We start from the raw sequence: 23452 nt of genomic DNA, 5'->3' as shown, positions 1-23452 counted from the left end.
TTTAGTATGTGCTTTAGCTTGATTGTGAATTTGTAATTTTTACTTAGAGATGGAAAATCTGAGTGTTCATACCCTTCTACGTAACAGTAGTGTGATTTTTTTTTTTTTTTTTAGTATGTGCTTTAGCTTGATTGTGAATTTGTAATTTTTACTTAGAGATGGAAAATCTGAGTGTTCATACCCTTCTACGTAACATGATGTCATCAGAATTTACTGCCCTTTCTAAGTCTGGCTCATAACCTCAGGGAATCTCCTGTCCACTTTGCTGATGTCTACTTAAAAGTAAATCTTGGGCTTCCCTGGTGGCGCAGTGGTTGAGAGTCCGCCTGCCGATGCAGGGGACATGGGTTCGTGCCCCGCTCCGCGAAGATCCCACATGCCGCGGAGCGGCTGGGCCCGTGAGCCATGGCCTCTGAGCCTGCGTGTCCAGAGCTTGTGTTCCGCAACGGGAGAGGCCACAACAGTGAGAGGCCCGCGTACCACAAAAAAAAAAAGTAAATCTGCCTCACCTCATCATATATTCCATGTACAAAAACCACTTGTATCCCCTTTACCTGCGAGAGAGCTAGTTACATGCATTTTCACTACACTGGCACTGTTATCATATACACTGCCTAAAGCAGTTTTAACTGAGAATATTTTCAAAGTTTCAATATATCTATAATGCTAGATACTAAAAACAGTAAATTACTTTATGTAACAGTTTCAGATATGTGGGGAACAATCAGATAGGGATATAATTGCTTTGTAACTTTCTGACCTTTAGAATTAAAACCGTAACAATGGAGCAAAGTATGAAAGTGCATGCAAATGTATCCTTTTTTTTCATAATCATTGCAGGATCCTCTCTCTCTCTCTTTCTGTCTCATACACACACACACACACACACACACACACACACACACACACAATTTAACTGCAGAGACAATCCCAGCTTTGGATTTCAAATCTGAAACTAATGTGCTGTGTCACCTTCAGCATGACCTAAATAAAACACCTTGCATCTCAGCTTCCTCAGCTATAAAGAAAGGATAATAATATCTGTCTTGCCAGGTTGCTTGGAGGATTAGAAATAATCTATGTCAAGCAAGTGCCTGGAATATAGAAGGTGATCAATAAAACTTAAATATTATGTTAGCTGTTATTCAGACCATATAAGGAAAGTCAGAGTAGGAAAAGTCTAAACAAACATTTTCAGAATATAAAATAGGAAATGCAAACATCCTGTTATTAAAGTTGTGATTAAACAGATACAAGGGAAAACATGCTAAGAAGAGACATAAATAAAGAAATATGGGCACCCGGATAGCCCTAAAACAGCATAAAATAGAAGGAATGCAGTTTTTTAAAAAGTCTGCCTAGGGACTTCCCTGGTGGTGCAGTGGTTAAGAATCTGCCTGCCAGTGCAGGGGACATGGGTTCAAACTCTGGTCCGGGAAGATCCCACATGCCGCAGAGCAAATAAGCCCGTGCGCCACAACTACTGAGCCTGAGCTCTAGAGCCCCCAAGCCACAACTACTGAGCCCAGACACCACAACTCCTGAAGCCCACGTGCCTATAGCCTGTGCTCTGCAACAAGAGAAGACACCACAATGAGAAGCCTGCACACCACAACGAAAAGTAGCCCCCGCGCACCACAACTAGAGAAAGCCCTTGCACAGCAACAAAGACCCAGTGCAGCCAAAAATAAATAAATAAATTAATTAATTTTTTTAAAAAGTCTGCCTAGATTGACATATGCAAATGCCACCAATTATAAGATACCTACTGGAAAAATTGAAGTAATGTAAATTGAATAGTTAATAATAAAAACATTTGGAACAGCAAGTATTATAACATCTTAGCATCCAGGTAATTTTATTTGATAGTTTACTCCTATCAGTATAACTTCCTGGGAAAGTACAACTAAAATAACTAGTGTCTTTGTCTACCAAAACAAGTGTTTATCCATGTTCAGTGTGTTAAAGTCAAAGGAAACTCTTCCCAAATCTTATCAATCTGCCTATTTCTGTGAAAGTTTTTTTTTTTTTTGCTGCGTTGGGTCTTCTGTTGCTGCACGTGGGCTTTCTCTAGTTGCAGCAAGTGGGAGCTACTCTTTGTTGTGGAGCACGGGATCTAGGCACACAGGCTTCAGTAGTTGCAGCACGTGGGCTCAGTAGTTGCAGCACGTGGGCCCTAGAGCACACGGGCTTCAGTAGTTGTGGCTCAGGGCTCAGTAGCTGTGGTGCACGGGCTTAGTTGCTCCACAGCATGTGGGATCTTCCCGGACCAGGGATCGAACCCCTGTCCCCTGCATTGGCAGGTGGATTCTTAACCACTGCGCCACCAGGGAAGTCCTGTGAGAGTTTTATTTCGCCAGTTTTGCATGCAGAAATTTGAATGGCAAAAACGTGTATTGCAATAAAGAATAAAATTGGTCTAGTTGAACCTACAGAACGAAGAGAGGTCTCACAAAAGGCTTTGACTTTCAACAGTGGCACTGAATAATTGATCAGTTTGCTCATCCACTTTGCTGAGCATAAAGAAACCATTTGAGCAAATGAACTGAACACCTACTCTGAGATTTGTTCTTTGTTGAGTTATATATGGGGAACAGGTAATGGAAACTGCTTTCCTATTGCTTAATATCTAAAATACAGTTGAAAAGCAAAATTCTTTGCAAATGAAGCAGTTAAATGATAATAGGAGGAAAATAATTTTTAAGTTCTAAAGTGATGGTGTGAGTAAATGGCAAGACCGAGCTTCTGGGACCACCAGGAAGGACATCACTGGCAACTGTGAATGATTTTTTTGTGGATGTTTGAGAAGTAAAATATCTACACAGTTCATATTATGTTAATTTTTAATCATATATCAAAATTTGCCTGTGCTTGTTACTAAATGTTTATGGTGCCTGTCCCAAGGCAGCTAGTTAATCGATCCTTCAGTCCATAATTATCAAGCACGTCTTATGTATTAGATTGTAGCAATCAAGAAGACAGAGGTCGGGTTTCCCTGGTGGCGCAGTGGTTAAGAATCCGCCTGCCAATGCAGGGGACACAGGCTTGAGCCCTGATCCAGGAGGATCCCACATGCCACAGAGCAACTGAGCCGGTGCACCACAACTACTGAGCCTGCTCTCTAGAGCCTGCGAGCCACAACTACTGAGCCCACGTGCCACAACTACTGAAGCCCACGTGTCTAGAGCCCATGCTCCACAGCAAGAGAAGCCACCACAATGAGAAGCCCAATCGCGCAACTAGAGAAAGCCCATGAGCAGCAATGAAGACCCAAAGCAGCCAAAAATAAATAAATAAATAAATAAATAAATCTATTTAAAAAAAAAGACAAGAGGTCTTCTCTTCAGAGCACTTACATTCTAGTTGAATATAATTATTATAGATACAACTACACTATTAGTTTTCATATTATATACTATTACTAGAAACACATCCTTGAATAAAATAATTTCAGGTACTGAAATGCAGTGAAGACAATATGGCCGGAAGCTGTTATAGAGAGACAGGAACTAAAGGAAGTGCTTTGGCTCCTCTCATCAGGGAAGACATCTCATGTGGGGTGATATTTGAATTGAGCCCTGAAGGATGACAAGTGCTAAAACAATGAATTGGAGAGTTGCAGTAGCCATAGAGCAAGAATATCCAGAAATAAAGTGAATTAGGATTATATAGGAGTCTTTGGGTCATCTGGTAAGACAGCCCATAGCTTCCGGTTTGCCTGAAGAAACTCCAAGCCATGTCCTTATCTAGTATCCCAGAAGTCTAGCCATCTGGCTGTGAGGAGGGGCACCTTAGGTGCTGGTGCTTCTGACAAGCACCAGGAAGTCAGCTCTCAGCATGGATATCTGCAAGAAACCAGTTCATCAGCAAGAGTAATCTCTTTTTGCTGCACCAACTGCCTAATTAATCTAGGCAAAGGAAAGAAAAGAGTTAATGTGGGATTACAGAATAAGCACTTTCTTTTATAGAGCACGATTTAAGCATTTTAAATGTATTAACTCATTTAATATATTTATGCAATATATTTATATTTATGCATATATATATACCTATATGCAAGGTAGATAATATCAATCATTATTTTTTTTATAGGAATCTGAGGTCCAGAGAGTTTAGGACAATTCCTTAAGACACAGACAGTCTCCCTCCTGAGCTCACACTCTTAACCACTGGGCTATGCTGCCCCTCCAAAATAAATAGGAAAGGTTTATGGTGGATATTAGCTTCAGCAGGAAGAACTAGCAAGATTTTGACTCTGTATTGTGGGGGAAAAAATAAGAGCATTGCACAGAAAGATAAATAATTCAAAGATTCAGGTGCAGGTATATCTATAGTAGTGAATGCAGTAGAACTGAAGCTTTAGGTTGGTGTTGGCAGTTGTTAATTCAGAGCAGTGCTACTCAAAGTGTGGTCCACGAACAGACTTGAATTATTTGTTGCTGATTCGCCATGAGCCAAGAAGTTTGTGCCAACATATAAACAATCTATACCACTAAGCAGCTGGTTACATCATACGGAATCTTCTTTTTTCCCTGTAGCAGGATGTTCTTGTTGAAGCATGCAGTGCAGTAATTCACATTCTGACACAAGTTTTTTACCTTCTCGCAAAGTGCTTTGAAACACATTGAGTGAGAATATAGGCAATGTTGCTATAATGATGACATTCCAAAACTACAGTGGCTAAATAAAGTAGAAATGTATTTCTCCCTCATACAACTGTCTAAAAATGGGCAAGCAGTCTATGAGAGTTAGACAGCTCTGTTCCACATGATTATCCAGGGCCCCAGATGTTCAACATATGTATGGCTTCCACCTCTGAGTCCAAGGCACATGCTGCAATTGTAGCCATTTTACAGCTGGCAGTAAGTAGGAGAGGAAAAATCTTGGGAGAGCGACTTTATCCTTAAGAAGATACTTTACGTCCTTTTGGCTCACTTTCCTTAAACTGAAATGATTCATAGGAAGAAAGCTAAATTCAAGAGACACTGTGAAATGTAGTCTGTAGCTGAGAACCCAGAGACTGAACAAGAGGATGCTCTGTTACTGAAGGAAGAAAAGGAGACTAGATAGTTTAGCCTTCTGTGCTCTAGTGAAAATTATGTTTAGAGAGTTAAGCTGAAGCTAGGCCACAGAGGATTGGCGATTGGACACTGAATAAAAGATTGCAAAAAACAGAGACACCAGTAAAAATAAAATAAAATTTCATTTTTATGTAAAATAAGAAATGTTGAGTTTTTTGGCTTGTAATTAACTCCTTTTATCACAGTTTCTATAGATGAATTCATCAAGAAATCCAAGATATATAGCCTAACCTTTTGCAAGGCGAATTCTCACACAATTCTCGTACATAACTGGTCTCTTTATATTGCTCTCTGTTCTCTTCCAGCGGAAGATGGTAATGGAAAATGCACTGGGATCAATTCTGAGATAGGGCTCTGGTTCAATGATTTATTGAGGAAATGCTTTCAGGAAAAGCTCATAAGGGAAAATGTAGAACAGGAAAAAGCAGAGCATGGATGTGGTCTTAGGAAAAGTCTGGATCCTTGAATGGATCTGCAGGGAGAGAGCTAATTACACAAGTTGTCTCACCTTGAAGCAAGCTGGTCAGGCTTTTACACCCCTGTATCAGTCAGTCACTGGACACGGGCCACCTCTGGGAAGGGATGCACGACTTCCTGTCAGGTAGCTCCTATTGGCCGAGGGCAATACTCAATCTCCCCAGCTGGGGGCGGAAGTGGGGCGGGAATGTGGATAAGGTGTTGCATTGGCCAGAGATAGGGTTTTTCCTTCAGTGGAGGAAAGAGCACTCAGTCCGCCACACACCCCTGTCCATACCTTGTACCACATAGCTATACTGGCTTCTCATATTGCACTGATTCACCCAGGAACAATTTTTCCACAATCGTGAGCATTATTCCTGGGGAAACCTGTAAGAGGAAGGTCATTAGGAGAAACTGCAACCTTGTTGCTGCAGTTGGCTCCAAAGCTGAAACCAGTGCAGTTTCTCCCACCTCTATCCCCTATTCTGGATTCCCCCCGGCTCCGTGGTTAGCACTTCTGCTGGTCTAGATGGCTGGCCTTGTGGGTCAGGTACAGTCTCAGGACCAACTGCAGTAGCAACAGTTCTAGTTTATCTCACTAATTCTTTTCTTGTAAATTTCCCTAGGAATTATGACAGAGGAAGGCTGTGCCTGGATAAAGGTAACTTAATTTGTGAAGCAAGGAGTGCACTGTGGTAGACGCTGATCTGGTGCCCAGCCCAACCCTAATCAGGCTGTGGTGGCTCTGCTTTCTCAATTGTTAAAATTGGGTGCGAAAGTATCAACAAGTAACCTAGTGAATTATTTGAGTGCCAAAGATATTTCTCCCTGTATAATAGCTGTTCTACATCTCAGGATGATCAGAGTCAATTGTCCCTATCAGGATAGCAACTCATTTCCGTGCCTGATGGTCTACTGGCACAAGAAATCCAAAGTGAATGGGTACAAGCTGCGACTTTTAGCGTGGTGATCCTCCTCCTGGGCCTCCTGGTGGAAGCATCTCTCCTCTGGGAACCAGAACTCCTAGACCAATAGACCTTAAAGTTGTGGAGATGGAAAGCACAAATTCTCTAATTAAGCCATTAGAAATGATGGTGAATGGGTCCACTCCTACATCTACTCCTTAATTCCTAGACACAGCTACACTACCTTTTGGAGACAGCACCAACCAATAGCTTTTGATTTAAGAAGTACAGTATATCTCCAAGCTGGTACTTCAACTGTATCTTTCATGCGGTCTTTCACCACTCTATCAGGCCAGCAGCTCTGGATAGTGAGGCGTGACAGGACCAGTGACTCCCATGGGCACAAGCCTACTATCGCACTTCCTTTGTCAAGAGTGGTCCCTTTACCTGAAGCAATATTATGTGAGATATCATGTCAATGAGTCAGACACTCCATGAGGCCTTGCATAGTGATGATGGCTAAGGCTATGTAAGCAGAGAAGGTAAATTCGTACTCTGAATATGTGTCAGATGGGATCAGGATGAGTCACTGCCCTTTTAAGGATGCAAGTGTCCAACATAATCAATTTTCTACTAAGTGGTAGGAGAGTGCTATTTCTGGGACTTAGAACTGGCCTCTGTTACTGACAGGTCAGGAATTCAGCAGCAGCTGTAACTAAAGCAGACTTGGGGGAAGGAAGCCCAGGAATGGCTTCCATCTTGCTACCACAGCTTCTCCATTCATAAGCCCATTGCTTCAGCACTGGGTTGGCTGAGAACAGAGGTTACGACATGTGGGAATGCTGGGAACTGGCTAAATCATCTGACTGCTTGGTTGTTCAGCACTTCTACATTGGATACTCTCTGGTGTCCATAAATGGGCAATACAAAGATTATCACACGTTGTGGTCACTATCACTGGTCCATCCACCTGCCTCTTCCCTAGAACTTAGTAGCCCTAATATTCCTGTCTTGCTCCTTTAAGTTCCTTGGCTAACCCATTCATCACTGCTCATTAGTCCACTATACCCTTACCTTGGGCTACTAGTCTATTTGCAAAAATGTGGATGGCCAAAGACACTGTCCAGAACTCTGCCAATTGGACACTTTCCCTTAACCATTTGTTTTTAGGAACCTCCCTGAATGGGCCTGTCGGGCAGCTGCAGTCCACTTTAGGCTACTATCAACATATGGGTCAACCTATCTACAAACCAAGCTAGGGTTTCCCCCTCTTCATCAGCAGGTTATAGAGGACCTTCCATGAAACTATAAGAATGAGCTGATATAGAGGCATGAGTGGAACAGTGATAGGTGACATGGGGTCTGGGCACTTGTTTAGAAAGTTAACTGATAGCCTTTGTCTCTTCTTGAAATCAGTTCTGGATGTACCACCCCATCTTACAATGAATTGCTACTGGGTACACTTGAACTTATGACTTGGTCTGTCAATAGTCAGCTTATGATGGCCAATTAATGGCCACATGATCACTTTGAAAATCCATGACAAGCATTACCTCTTCCAGGGCCCAGCAACACCTTGCTGCAGAACCTTAGGGGAGTACACTGTGATTCTCCTCTGGGACTTGACCAGAACTCTCTTTGATGTCATTTTATACCATAGATGCCGTGGTACCATGGGTCTGGCAGGATGTATGGCCCAAGTGGGAGGGCTGCTTGGACCTCACTCTTACCTCTTATAGGGCTCTTTCTTCTTCTGGGTTCCACTCAAAACTAGCAGGTTGGGCTTCCCTGGTGGCGCAGTGGTTGGGAGTCCGCCTGCCGATGCAAGGGACACGGGTTCGTGCCCCGGTCTGGGAGGATCCCACGTGCCGCGGAGCGGCTGGGCCTGTGAGCCATGGCCGCTGAGCCTGCACGTCCGGAGCCTGTGCTCCGCAACGGGAGAGGCCTCAACAGTGAGAAGCTCGCGTACCGCAAAAAAAAAAAAAAAAAAAAAAAAAAACTAGCAGGTTTCTGCATCATCTGGTCGGTGACTCAGAGCAATATTTCCTAGGGCAAAAAAAAAATGCTGCGTCCAAAACCCAAAGAAGCCCATCCAGCACTGTGCTTCTATCTTAGTAGTAGGAGTTGCAAAGTACAATAACACAGCCTGTACCTTAAAGGGCATGTCCCAGCATGCTCCAGACCACTAGGCTTTGAAAAACCAGCAAAGGTAATAGGCCCCTGACATGATATTAGAGAAGGTATGGCTAAAAAACTGATTAAAGTACCTAAACGTGAACCATAAATGATGATTCATCTTATGCTATTTTTAACATTTGAATAATAAATGTAAAATTATAATTGTTTTAATGGTCAACATATTTTTAAAAAGAATTTTATTTGTAAAAATGATTTTTGAATATAATTATTAATTTGATTACCAATATAATAAAACCAATTTGTCAGTCAATAGACATTTCAAAAATCGTATCACTTTCATTTAAGGGCTCTTTTAATTCTCAGAAGTGTCATGAATTGGAAGATGAATCTGGTCACTTGAATGGAATGGAATGGAGACCAGCACAGGAGAATGTTGAGATGGGGATAAAATTGGACAGATGGCTATGTTAGGTCTGGCATTTCCTCACCATATCTATACAACAGTGACACATATTCAATTTAAAATATTGGTCTAGAGTTCAGGAGGGAAGTAGGGGCTAGAAATAATGATCTTCATGGTATCTGCTTGTGGGGTAGGGCCAAACTATGAGATTATCTGGATCAGCAGAGAATAGCACATAGTGTGAAAAGTAAAGGAAAAGTTGGCCAAGTCTGGAGTTGAAGGATGGCTTTCAAGCCACTAGGGAAAAAAAAAATAGGAACGATTAGGGCAGAGCACAGAAAACTGAGAAACTACGTTCAAACCAGGTAGAGACAAGTCAAGGATCAGGTATACAGAAGTAAAACATGAATTCAGAGACAGAGTGGAATCTCAGCATTTAGAACCTAGCCAAGCCTCAGAAGGATGACGGCAGGAGCGACTTGATGCTGAGTTCTAACCTTGAAGGAAAGGAAGGTGCCAGTTTAGAAGGAAACAATTTGGAAACCAAAGAACCAGAACCAGAACAAGGTCTAACTCCTAGTTCTAGGGTATCAGGCAAGAAGTTGATCCTGTCTTCTGAACAATTTTTATGGAACAGAGCTAGGCATTCATTACACAGTAAGATTCATTATTCTTCCTTCTTGCAGAATCCATGTGATGATAAAAGACACAAAGACATCTGGTCCAGAGAGAAAACTTGTGACCACTTACCAAAATTCCTTGTAATTGGGCCACAAAAAACAGGTAAGAACAACCAACTGTGCTGTTTGCATTCTTTTTTTTTTTTTTGTCATGAAACGCATCGTCATATGGTCTTTGATTGTTTGGCTTTGTGAAATATTTAGACACCCATGCAAGTTCATTATTCTTCTGTTCTTCTGTTCATCTGTTCTTCATCCCTGTGGATCATCTTTATGCCATGATCCTCAAAGAGACCCTAAAGTTGCTCATTTAATTAGACTTATGGGCTAATTTTTATCTATCAATTTTAAAACTGTTCAACAGACATCACATTTTTGACAACTTGGAGCTTATATGTCACAGTTGTGATATCTGATTTTTAATTTCTACTTTTTGTGGCTTTGCCTAATTAACTCCTGAATTAAGTTATAAAAAAGGGCTTTGGCTTGATTCAAATTATTTTACACTGCATATCAACCTTGAACTGATTTTTTTTTCAGAACCACTGTCATTATTACCTTCAAATATTCTACCTGTGTGGTTTGTTTGTTTTCCAAATAATCATTATGTATGAATATGGTTTGGACTTATTTTCTGATACACCTATGGCTCATCAGGCATTTTTTTCCCCTTGATATTTTCTCATGTGCTGAAGGACAAGTGTATAAAAATGTAGTAAAAGAGAGTGAAAGTATTTCACCAATGAGATTACACTTTCAATTAGAATGTTTTATACTTTCTTCAGCGTGCAACAGCTTTATATACTTTGCTCATGTCCTGATTAATTAAACTTTTTATTGAGTTGCTGTATTTTGAATTCACAACTTTGACTAGAAGCACTTCCATCAGTGAGTACACAAACCATAACACAAAACAAGCAGTCACGGGCTTCCCTGGTGGCGCAGTGGTTGAGAGTCCGCCTACCGATGCAGGGGACACGGGTTCGTGCCCCGGTCCGGGAAGATCCCACATGCCGCGGAGCGGCTGGGCCCGTGAGCCATGGCCGCTGAGCCTGCGCGTCCGGAGCCTGTGCTCCGCAACGGGAGAGGCCACAACAGTGAGAGGCCCGCGTACCGAAAAAAACAAACACACAAAAAAACAAGCAGTCACAATAAATAGGACTGGCCCAGATGAAGACATTTATAATACAAGCATGTAGACCATTTTAAAGGTTGTGGGCAAAATTTCCAGACTATTAGATATTTGTTGTTGAAATCTTTTCTTCCTCCATGAATATAACTGTATTACAATAGTAAGTTACATGTGCAGGGAGGGAAAAAAAGCAGCACATATTTTCAGATATACCACTTTTGTTGTTGCTATTGTTTAAAATGTGCATTAATTTTCTACCAACTCCCTTACAGCAGTTCTAACACTGGAATGATTACTAACGAAACAAAACATTCCTATGTTGTAAAATCATGCTAAAAATTTAAGTCATATCTTCTATCATTTGTCATTGAATATTACTACTTCTTAGATCTGCTAGAACACTACAGGTTAGTAAGAAAAGATCTAGTTTTCTTCTTTGCTGTTTGTATTTACAGACAATAACTTATACCTTTAGATTTTAATATTTGACCTACCAGTGTGGAAATGATAAAGCTTTTAGCTGGTTTTGGCCTTCCCAAGACAAACAAACAAGTTAAAAGAATTGGATGATATTTTATATGACATGAAAATGCTATCTTAGTGTGAAAATGACTGTGATAATTCTTAAAATCCATTCAATCATAGAAGTCTGAAGTCTTCATTTGTTCTACTATTGCTTCAGTTGGCAAAACTCCCTGTCAGAGGCTGTAAATTCCCTGGAGGATGGGCACAGATAAATGCTAAGAACCTGGCCTTTAATGCAAAGTTGTCTTTAAATAACTTAAACCTGACCCATGCATCCCTTGTAATAAACATGAGATATAAAAGTGGTCCTCAAACCCTTATTTGCTCAGTTGTTCTGAGGTGAGAATGGAAAGATGAAATATCCCACCTCATTGCTGAATCCTGGAAAAAATTTCTATCAGCTAACAGTGGGGCAGTGAATGAGGATAGACAGGTAGCGGGGCAGGCCTGGGTTTAAGGCACTCAAAGTTGACACCGTAGTCCTACTAGAATCCTGTGGACACATGGGCATTCTTCATGGTTCTGGGTCAAATTTTGATATCACTAGGGTAGGAGAGGATTTCCAAAAGGGTTGAATTTAGCACAATAAATCTGAAAATAATTCATTGGCCTTAAATCTTCTAGAAGATCAGATTTCCCATTGTCAATATTGATTTCTCACAATCTGACTGACTTACCCTGGTACATTTACTCTGGTAAAACTAAAAAGAACTAGGTTATACATAAAATAGAACAAAGTTTCTCTTAGAGCATTACAACGTGTGAGAAACTTCCTCTACAAAATATTTATATCAAAGACAGTGGATAAAAATGAATGTCAAGGATAGATGAAAGCACAGGCAATAATAAAGTAAATATACATTTTGAGGCCATGGGCCCAGATTTTATGGCTGATCATATGGACATCAAGCCATGTGTCTACGGTCCCTCGTTGAAATTGCTTTCTCCTTCCTTCCTCTCAGAGGCCTCCGGACATCCCTCCTGCTCCTGGCAGCGTGAAGGTGTATGGCTCAGAGCATAAAGGCTTTGACTTTCTGTAGCCCAGGGGAGCTCTGGGTGCAATTCTGTGCCCATCAGGGTGGCTAAACATTTGTACATGCTACCAAATGAGGTTATAGAGTATTCATTTTAAAATATTCAGCAATAATTCAAAAATATCCCTGTACTTTGCCCTCGATCCATCCAATCTCAACATCTCAGGGGTGTTAACCTATTAATATTTTCAGCTCTTGTGTGTCTCAAAAATCTCCCTCTCTGTCTCTCTCTGTCTCTGTCTTTCTCTGTCTCTCTCTCTCACACAAACACAAGCTTCTTTCTCATCATCAAGTAAATATTTTTATGTAGGCCCCATTCTAAAAAGTATTTAGAAAGAAATCTTCTGGATTCCCTATTCCCTTCCAGCTGCTATTCTATACTACTCCACCTCTAACTGATTTCCTCTCCCTGGAAGATTTTTGTTCCTCCTCTCACATTTTCTCCTTTTTGAACTCCTTTTATTTTCAGGAGAAAATCAGATCAGTTCTCCAAGACTGCTATTGCCCCCCCATAACTTTCACGTCTAAATTTTTCAGTGTGTTTGAGATAGTTCTTCTGTAGTTTGGGCCTCTAATTTAGTTCTTAACCAGTTCTGACTCCTTTAATATTTTTTGTTACTTTTATATAAGTTGATTCCATATTTGTTCATTTTAAACATGTTTTGCAATTAGTAATTAAATCTCCTTAAGGGCATTTATTAATTTTTGTCCTCACATTTCACTAGGAGCCACCCATTCTGGATTTCTTAGGTCCCCTGAGATCTGTTGTTACTTTCCTTTATATACACAATTCTCTGATGATCTTCTCTGCTTCCAGATCCCCAGCTACTATCATTTTTGTTGTGCCAGCCCTCTTGCGTAGCTCATTCCAAGCTCTCCTAGGGCTGGGAAATCCAACAAAATCTCCTGGGTGCAACACGTTACAAAAGAAATAACCTTTTCCATAAGGGAAGTGTTGATTTATGAGAGCCAGTCACTTCATGACCCTTCCTGCTGTGGTCCTCAGTTTCTGGCCTGACTCAGGTTTAGAGGTGACATTTGTGCCTTCTGTGATATGTACACTTAGTGGGTTCTATCAGACAGTCTGTTTAGCCTAGTGTCTCAGCTATCAGACTTGATTGTCCCATCTCGTCAGGGTAGAACATGCAACTGGCCATCTTCCAGAATCCTGCACTCCTCTTTCAGCCTTACTGGAAACACGTTTTTAAGGTACAACCTTAAAAAATGCTTCCTCCTGGAAGTCTTCACTGACTTCCCAAGTATAAATCACCCATTTTCTCAGGTATTAGAAAAACACTCTGCTCTTATCATGGAACCTCCCTCACTACGCTGCAATTACCTGTTTACTTGACTCAAGTCCACAGTTACACTTTAAGTCTATCGAGGTCAACAAATGTATTTTTCTTATCAAGATTTATTGTCAATCATTACTACAGCAACTTGTACAGAGTTGCACAGGTCAACATCTTTTGAATAGTTTGATTTAATTTAACTGATCTGAATATAATATTAATTGAGGTTCAGGTATTGTGCTCGATGTCTTTGATACTTTTGCCACTCATCCGACTCCAGGAGGGAAATTGAACCACCTGATTTCTGAAGTTCTCCCCTAGCTGTATTATCTACCAGTCTGCTTGACTTTGACTATGTCCTCATATTAAATGAAGTGTTTAGGTCAATAGAATCATGAAGACTAATATAAGAACACAAATCATTGCCACATGAAATGCACTCAATGATTTTTAGGAAATCATTTTGATACTGGAATGATTTGGTCTTTTGCATATTACTTTTTGAGCAAAAATTTTGTTACAATATATGTCTCTTCTTTTATTGCTGTATAACCTGTTGCCTCCTGTTTTGTAATAGGAACAACAGCACTTTATTTATTTCTTCTTATGCACCCTTCCATCATCAGCAATCTCCCCAGCCCCAAAACATTTGAAGAAGTCCAATTCTTTAATGGCAACAACTACCACAAGGGAATTGACTGGTAAGAAAAATAACAAAAAGTAAAGTCCATTATTAACACATGCTCGTTCACAGCTGAGCAATTATAGATGTATGCATGGCATCTACATAATTACAGAATAAATGTATGTTCAGTTCTACCATAGTGAATTAGAAATTAATTTATAATGATATATTTAATCAGTGTTGCCTATAATTTGATTTGGACAGTGCAATAATAATATTTTTCTGGTAAATTAATATGATTGAATAAAGAGGATTATGGAATATTTTTCATCAGCATTATTCATGAGGATATTTAAAATTCTCCTTAAGCATATTATTATTTTACTGTGCCTAGAATTTTTTTTAACTAAATACATAATTTGTCTTCACAATGACTCTTGAGAAAACAAATAAATCAGTGGGTTGTTTTATTTTATAGTCCATGACATGTATCTTCATTAATCACATAGAATGTAAATGTTGGATTATAATATAAGCTGATATTTGTCATGCCAATAACAGAGCGTTTCCAAAATCATATTACTGCTAGTCACACATGTGCATAAGAGGAAAATTACTTTGTATTTAAGTTATGAAAATTTCAAAATCACAGTATTTTGCCTAAACTGAAATAGAATAAACCTGGTATTGTAACTGATGTTCACTCGGGATTTTTTCTAGCTCTATCCCAATTTTCTAAGGAAAATATGGCCCTGATTTCCAAATCCCCCCCTGAGGAAAGTTCCCCTCAATGCATACCTCTGTATCATGTAACCTTGTGTCAATATTACACGTGAATATGTCCTCATAAAAGGCTCATTCTTTTAAGATGCAGCTAGGAGGAGAGGGGGGCAGGAGCGATGCCAGTGAGCAGATTTGACTTCCCATCCTGAGTAGAGCCGTGTCCACTCTGCACCTAGGAGATCACTATTCTACCTTACTTTAAAAAGACTAAATGAATTTTGAAATTGCGTGCAAGTTACTGAAAGCAGAGCAGCAATTTTATCTGTGAGCTCAAATGGAACACAAATTGTTAAGCAGGAATATAGATGAGACTTTTCACCACTTCACATTTGGGAAATATAATAACACAGGTCAAAAAGGAAAATAAGTGTCTTATATGAATTCTTAATTGCTCTTATTATTTCTTTCTAGAACATTTGAGGGTTAGAGAAGTGATGAGCTGTAAAGAGGGTTACACGCATAATTAACGCCTTGCACTGAATTAACCTCTGAACATATTGATTCCATAATCTACACACAGAGGAATGTTCCCACAGCATATGGAAGAGTGAACCTGCCGAGGCACCACAGGATCAACTGGCAGGAAATATCTCTTTAATTACTCTGGATAGACTATAATGTGTTCACATTGCTACACATACTACAAATCATGCAGAAGTTAAAAAGGAGGAAAGCAACTAGGCCCTAATCTGTTTAGTATTTTATAGCTATTCTGACATTTTCCTCTTTTGTGCACTTTAATCTCAGTTTAAGAATTTTGCATTCAAGTTTGCAAACATAAATTTGCTATTTTTTTTTTGAGAGAACACATGTTATTCTCAGGAATTTTAAACATATCATAAAAGTTTAATATATACAAATCAAGATAAGAATAATTCCTTAATTACATCTAGTATGGATGACACAGGGAACAATACATTTTGAGAGACCAACAGTGAAAGGAAAATGTTATATAAATTTTCCACAAAGGTGTAAATAGTTTAGCAGTCTATCCTGTGAGGTACTTGAAAAATTCTTTTTTTTTTTTCAAGTTAGAAATAATTTATTTTGTATAGTTTCCCTATTTAAAAAAAATTATACAATTTTTAAAGGTTACTTTCCTTTTATGGTTATTATGAAATATTGACTATATTCCCCGTGTTGTACAATACATCCTTGAGCCTATTTTACACACAATAGTTTGTACCTCCCACTTTCCCACCCCTATATTGCCCCTCTCCCCCCGCCACTAGTAACCACTAGTTTCTTCTCCATATCTGTAAGTCTGCTTCTTTTTTGCTATATTCACTAGTTTGTTGTATTTTTTAGATTCCACATGTAAGTGTATCATACAGTATTTGTCCTTTTCTGACTTATTTCACTTAGCATAATGCCCTCCAGGTCCATCTATGTTGCTGCAAATGGCAAACCTTTGTTCTTTTTTATGGCTGAATAGTATTACATTGCATATTCATACCACATCTTCTTTATCCATTCATCTGTTGATGAACATATAGGTTGCTTCCATATCTCGGCAATTGTAAATAACGTGCTATGGACATTGGGGTGCATGTAACTTTTTGAATTAGTGCTTTTGGTTATTTTCAATATATACCCTGGAGTTGAATTGCTGGGTCATATGGTAGTTTTGAGGAACTTCCATACTGTTTTCCACAGTGGCTGCACTAATTTAAATTCCCACCAACAATGTACAAGGGTTCCCTTTCTCCACATCTTCACGGACATTTGTTATTTGTGTTCTTTTTGATGATAGCCATTCTGACAGGTGTGAGGTGATATCTCATTGTGGTTTTGATATGCATTTCCCTGATGATAAGCAATGTTGAGCATCCTTTCGTGTGCGTGTTGGCCATCTGCATTTCCTCTTTGGAAAAACGTCTATTCAGTTCTTCCATTTTTAATCCTTATGTAATTGCTTAAAACTATGTCCTCAAATAAGAAGGTTTTTTTTTAACATCTTTATTGGAGTATAATTGTTTTACAATGTGGTGTTAGTTGCTGCTGTATAACATAGTGAATCAGCTCTATGTATACATATATCCCCATATCTCCTCCCTCCTGCATCTCCCTCCCAGCCTCCCTATCCCACCCCTTTAAGTGGACACAAAGCACCGAGCTGATCTCCCTGTGCTATGCAGCTGCTTCTCCCTAGCTATTTTACCTTTGGTAGTGTATATACGTCCATGACACTCTCTCATTTCATCCCAGGTTCCCCTTCCCCCTCCCCGTGTCCTCAAGTCTATTCTCCACATCTGCGTCTTTATTCCTGTCCTGCCCCAAGGTTCTTCAGAGCCATATATATATATATTTTTAGATTCCTTATATATGTGTTAGCGTACGGTATTTGTTTTTCTCTTTCTGACTTACTTCACTCTGTATAACAGTCTCTAGATCCATCCACCTCACTACAAATAACTCAATTTCATTTCTTTTTATGGCTGAGTAATATTCCATTGCATATATGTGCCACATCTTCTTTATCCATTCATCTGTTGATGGACACTTAGGTTGCTTCCATGTCCGGGCTATCGTAAATAAAGCTGCAATGAACATTTTGGTACATGACTCTTTTTGAATTATGGTTTTTCTCAGGGTATATGCCCAGTCGTGGGATTGCAGGGTCTTATGGTAGTTCTATTTTTAGTTTTTTAAGGAACCTCCATACTGTTCTCCATAGTGGCTGTTCCATAATCTACACACAGAGGAATGTTCCCACAGCATATGGAAGAGTGAACCTGCCGAGGCACCACAGGATCAACTGGCAGGAAATATCTCTTTAATTACTCTGGATAGACTATAATGTGTTCACATTGCTACACATACTACAAATCATGCAGAAGTTAAAAAGGAGGAAAGCAACTAGGCCCTAATCTGTTTAGTATTTTATAGCTATTCTGACATTTTCCTCTTTTGTGCACTTTAATCTCAGTTTAAGAATTTTGCATTCAAGTTTGCAAACATAAATTTGCTATTTTTTTTTTGAGAGAACACATGTTATTCTCAGGAATTTTAAACATATCATAAAAGTTTAATATATACAAATCAAGATAAGAATAATTCCTTAATTACATCTAGTATGGATGACACAGGGAACAATACATTTTGAGAGACCAACAGTGAAAGGAAAATGTTATATAAATTTTCCACAAAGGTGTAAATAGTTTAGCAGTCTATCCTGTGAGGTACTTGAAAAATTCTTTTTTTTTTTTCAAGTTAGAAATAATTTATTTTGTATAGTTTCCCTATTTAAAAAAAATTATACAATTTTTAAAGGTTACTTTCCTTTTATGGTTATTATGAAATATTGACTATATTCCCCGTGTTGTACAATACATCCTTGAGCCTATTTTACACACAATAGTTTGTACCTCCCACTTTCCCACCCCTATATTGCCCCTCTCCCCCCGCCACTAGTAACCACTAGTTTCTTCTCCATATCTGTAAGTCTGCTTCTTTTTTGCTATATTCACTAGTTTGTTGTATTTTTTAGATTCCACATGTAAGTGTATCATACAGTATTTGTCCTTTTCTGACTTATTTCACTTAGCATAATGCCCTCCAGGTCCATCTATGTTGCTGCAAATGGCAAACCTTTGTTCTTTTTTATGGCTGAATAGTATTACATTGCATATTCATACCACATCTTCTTTATCCATTCATCTGTTGATGAACATATAGGTTGCTTCCATATCTCGGCAATTGTAAATAACGTGCTATGGACATTGGGGTGCATGTAACTTTTTGAATTAGTGCTTTTGGTTATTTTCAATATATACCCTGGAGTTGAATTGCTGGGTCATATGGTAGTTTTGAGGAACTTCCATACTGTTTTCCACAGTGGCTGCACTAATTTAAATTCCCACCAACAATGTACAAGGGTTCCCTTTCTCCACATCTTCACGGACATTTGTTATTTGTGTTCTTTTTGATGATAGCCATTCTGACAGGTGTGAGGTGATATCTCATTGTGGTTTTGATATGCATTTCCCTGATGATAAGCAATGTTGAGCATCCTTTCGTGTGCGTGTTGGCCATCTGCATTTCCTCTTTGGAAAAACGTCTATTCAGTTCTTCCATTTTTAATCCTTATGTAATTGCTTAAAACTATGTCCTCAAATAAGAAGGTTTTTTTTTAACATCTTTATTGGAGTATAATTGTTTTACAATGTGGTGTTAGTTGCTGCTGTATAACATAGTGAATCAGCTCTATGTATACCTATATCCCCATATCTCCTCCCTCCTGCATCTCCCTCCCAGCCTCCCTATCCCACCCCTTTAAGTGGACACAAAGCACCGAGCTGATCTCCCTGTGCTATGCAGCTGCTTCTCCCTAGCTATTTTACCTTTGGTAGTGTATATACGTCCATGACACTCTCTCATTTCATCCCAGGTTCCCCTTCCCCCTCCCCGTGTCCTCAAGTCTATTCTCCACATCTGCGTCTTTATTCCTGTCCTGCCCCAAGGTTCTTCAGAGCCATATATATATATATTTTTAGATTCCTTATATATGTGTTAGCGTACGGTATTTGTTTTTCTCTTTCTGACTTACTTCACTCTGTATAACAGTCTCTAGATCCATCCACCTCACTACAAATAACTCAATTTCATTTCTTTTTATGGCTGAGTAATATTCCATTGCATATATGTGCCACATCTTCTTTATCCATTCATCTGTTGATGGACACTTAGGTTGCTTCCATGTCCTGGCTATCGTAAATAGAGCTGCAATGAACATTTTGGTACATGACTCTTTTTGAATTATGGTTTGCTCAGGGTATATGCCCAGTAGTGGGATTGCGGGGTCATATGGTAGTTCTATTTGTAGTTTTTTAAGGAACCTCCATACTGTTCTCCATAGTGGCTGTATCAATTTACATTCCCACCAGCAGTGCAAGAGGGTCCCCTTTTCTCCACACCCTCTCCAGCATTTATTATTTCTAGAGTTTTTGATGATGGCCATTCTGACCAGTGTGAGATAATATCTCATTGTACTAAAGGATCTTGCTGTGATTTATGTCATAGAGTGGTCTGCCTATGTTTTCCTCTAAGAGTTTTATAGTTTCTGGCCATACATTTAGATCTTCAATCCATTTTGAGTTTACTTTGTGTATGGTGTTAGGGAGTGTTCTAATTTCATTCTTTTACATGTAGCTGTCCAGTTTTCCCAGCACCAAATATTGAAGACACCGTCTTTTCTCCACTGTATAGTATTGCCTCCTTTATAAAGATAAGGTGACCATATGTGCGTGGGTTTATCTCAGGGCTTCCTATCCTGTTCCATTGATCTATATTTCTGTTTTTGTGCCAGTACCATACTGTCTTGATTACTGTAGCATTGTGGTATAGTTTGAAGTTGGGGAGCCTGATTCCTCCAACTCTGTTTTTCTTTCTCAAGATTGCTTTGGCTTTTCAGGGTCTTTTGTGTTTCCATACAAATTGTGAAATTTTTTGTTCTAATTCTGTGAAGAATTGCTTTGGTAGTTTGATAGGAATTGCATTGAATCTGTAGATTGCTTTGGGTAGAATAGTCAGTTTCACAATATTGATTCTTCCAATCCAAGAACATGGTATATTTCTCCATCTCTTTGTATCATCTTTAATTTCTTTCATCAGTGTCTTACAGTTTTCTGCATACAGGTTTTTAGTCTCCTTAGGTAGGTTTATTCCTAGGTGTTTTATTCCTTTTTTGCAATGGTAAATGGGAGTGTTTCCTTAATTTCTCTTTCAGATTTTTCATCATTAGTGTAAAGGAATGCAAGAGATTTCTGTGCATTAATTTTGTATACTGCTACTTTACCAAATTCATTGATTAGCTCTAGTAGTTTTCTGATAGCATCTTTAGGATTCTATATACATAGTATCTTGTCATCTGCAAACAGTGACAGTTTTACTTCTTCCTTTCTGATTTGGATTCCTTTTATTTCTTTTTCTTCTCTGATTGCTGTGGCTAAAACTTCCATAACTATGTCGAATAATAGTGGTGAGAGTGGGCAACCTTGTCTTGTTCCTGATCTTAATGGAAATGGTTTCAGTTTTTCACCATTGAGAACGATATGGGTAGTGGGTTTGTCATATTTGGCCTTGATTATGTTGAGGTAATTTCCCTCAGTGCCTATTTTCTGCAGTTTTTATCATAAATAATGTTGAATATTGTCGAAAGCTTTTTCTGCATTTATTTAGATGATCATATGGTTTTTCTCCTTCAATTTGTTAATATGGTTTATGAAATTGATTGCTTTGCGTATATTGAAGAATCCTTCCATTCCTGGGATAAACCCCACTTGATCATGGTGTATGATCCTTTTAATGTGCTGTTGGAGTCTGTTTGCTAGTATTTTGTTGAGGATTTTTGCATCTATGTTCATCAGTGATATTGGCCTGTAGTTTTCTTTTTTTCTGACATCTTTGTATGGTTTTGGTATCAGGGTGATGGTGGCCTTGTAGAATGAGTTTGGGAGTGTTCCTTTCTCTGCTATATTTTGGAAGAGTTTGAGAAAGATAGGTGTTAGCTCTTCTCTAAATGTTTGATAGAATTCGCCTGTGAAGCCATCTGGTCCTGGACTTTTGTCTGCTGGAAGATTTTAAATCACAGTTTCAATTTCAGTGCTTGTGATTGGTCTGTTTATATTTTCTATTTTTTCCTGGTTCAGTTTCAGAAGGTTGTGCTTTTCTAAGAATTTGTTCATTTCTTCATAGTTGTCCATTTTATTGGTATATAGTTGCTTGTAGTACTCTCTCATGATCCTTTGTATTTCTGGAGTGTCAGTTGTTACTTCTCCTTTTTCATCATTTCTAATTCTATTGATTTGAGTCTTCTCCCTTTTTTTCTTGATGAGTCTGGCTAATGGTTTATCAATTTTGTTTTTCTTCTCAAAGAACCAACTTTTAGCTTTACTGATCTTTGCTATCATTTCCTTCGTGTATTTTTGATCTGATATTTATGCTTTCTTTCCTTCTGCTAACTTTGGGGGTTTTTTGTTCTTCTTTCTCTAATTGCTTTAGGTGTAAGGTTAGGTTGTTTATTTGAGATGTTTCTTGTTCTCTGAAATGGATTTTACTGCTATAAACTTCCCTCTTAGAACTGCTTTTGCTGTATCCCATAGGTTTTGAGTCGTTGTGTTTTCATTGTCATTTGTTTCTAGGTATTTTTTTGATTTCCTCTTTGATCTCTTCTGTGATCTCTTGGTTATTGAGTAGTGTATTGTTTAGCCTCCATGTGTTTCTATGTTTTACAGATTTTTTTCCTGTAATTGATATCTATTCTCATAGCGTTGTGGTCGGAAAAGACACTTGATACAGTTTCAATTTTCTTAAATTTACCAAGGCTTGATTTATGACCCAAGATATGATCTATCCTGGAGAATGTTCTATGTGCTCCTGAGAAGAAAGTGTTTTTGGATGGAATGTCCTATAAATATCAATTAAGTCCATCTTGTTTAACGTATCATTTAAAAGCTTGTGTTTCCTCATTTATTTTCATTTGGGATGATCTGTCCATTGGTGAAAGTGAGGTGTTAAAAATCCCCTACATTTATTGTGTTACTGTCGATTTCCCCTTTTATGGCTGTTGACATTTGCCTTATGTATTGAGGTGCTCCTATGTTGGGTGCATAAATATTTACACTTATTATATCTTCTTCTGGATTGATCTCTTGATCATTATGTAGTGTCCTTCTTTGTCTCTTGTAATAGTTTTTATTTTAAAGTCTATTTTGTCTGATATGAGAATTGCTACTCCAGCTTTCTTTTGATTTCCATTTGCATGGAAAATTTTTTTCCATCCCCTCACTTTCTGTCTGTATTTGTCCCTAGATCTGAAGTGGGTCTCCTGTAGACAGCATGTATACTGGTCTTGTTTTTGTATCCATTTAGCCAGTCTGTGTCTTTTGGTTGGAACACTTAATCCATTTACTTTTAAGGGAGTTATCAGTATGTATGTACCTATTACCATTTTCTTAATTGTTTGGGGTCTGTTATTGTAGGTCTTTTCCTTCTCTTGTGTTCCCTGCCTAGAGAAGTTCCTTCAGCATTTGTTGTAAAGCTGGTTTGGTGGTGCTGAATTCTCTTAGCTTTTGCTTGTCTGTAAAGGTTTTAATTTCTCCGTCAAGTCTGAATGAGATCCTTGCTGGGTAGAGTAATCTTGATTGTAGGTTTTTCCCTTTCATCACTTTAAATATGTCCTGCCTCCCTTCTGGCTTGCAGAGTTTCTGCTGAAAGATCAGCTGTTAACCTTATGGGGATTCCTTTTTATGTTATTTGTTGCTTTTCACTGTGGCTTTTAATATTTTTTCTTTGCATTTGATTTTTTTTTTTTTTTTTTTTTTTTTTTTGTGGTACGCGGGCCTCTCACTGTTGTGGCCTCTCCCGTTGCGGAGCACAGGCTCTGGATGCGCA

At 38.8% G+C, this 23452-nt stretch overlaps 1 protein-coding gene across 1 annotated transcript in view; it reads left to right on the top strand.

The window, feature by feature from the left end:
- LOC102986434 (bifunctional heparan sulfate N-deacetylase/N-sulfotransferase 4) overlaps positions 1–23452 on the top strand; it is a 157222-nt gene that overhangs the window by 105385 nt on the left and 28385 nt on the right. Inside the window, exons 6-7 of the mRNA XM_028491537.1 lie at positions 9674–9770; positions 14228–14351. Coding sequence (XP_028347338.1) covers positions 9674–9770; positions 14228–14351 — 221 coding nt within the window. The remainder of the gene's footprint in view (positions 1–9673; positions 9771–14227; positions 14352–23452) is intronic.

The sequence above is a fragment of the Physeter macrocephalus genome, chromosome 7 (assembly GCF_002837175.3).
Source record: "Physeter macrocephalus isolate SW-GA chromosome 7, ASM283717v5, whole genome shotgun sequence".
In the NCBI taxonomy this organism is placed as follows: Eukaryota; Metazoa; Chordata; class Mammalia; order Artiodactyla; family Physeteridae; genus Physeter; species Physeter macrocephalus.
This window is presented reverse-complemented; position numbering and strand designations above follow the sequence as displayed.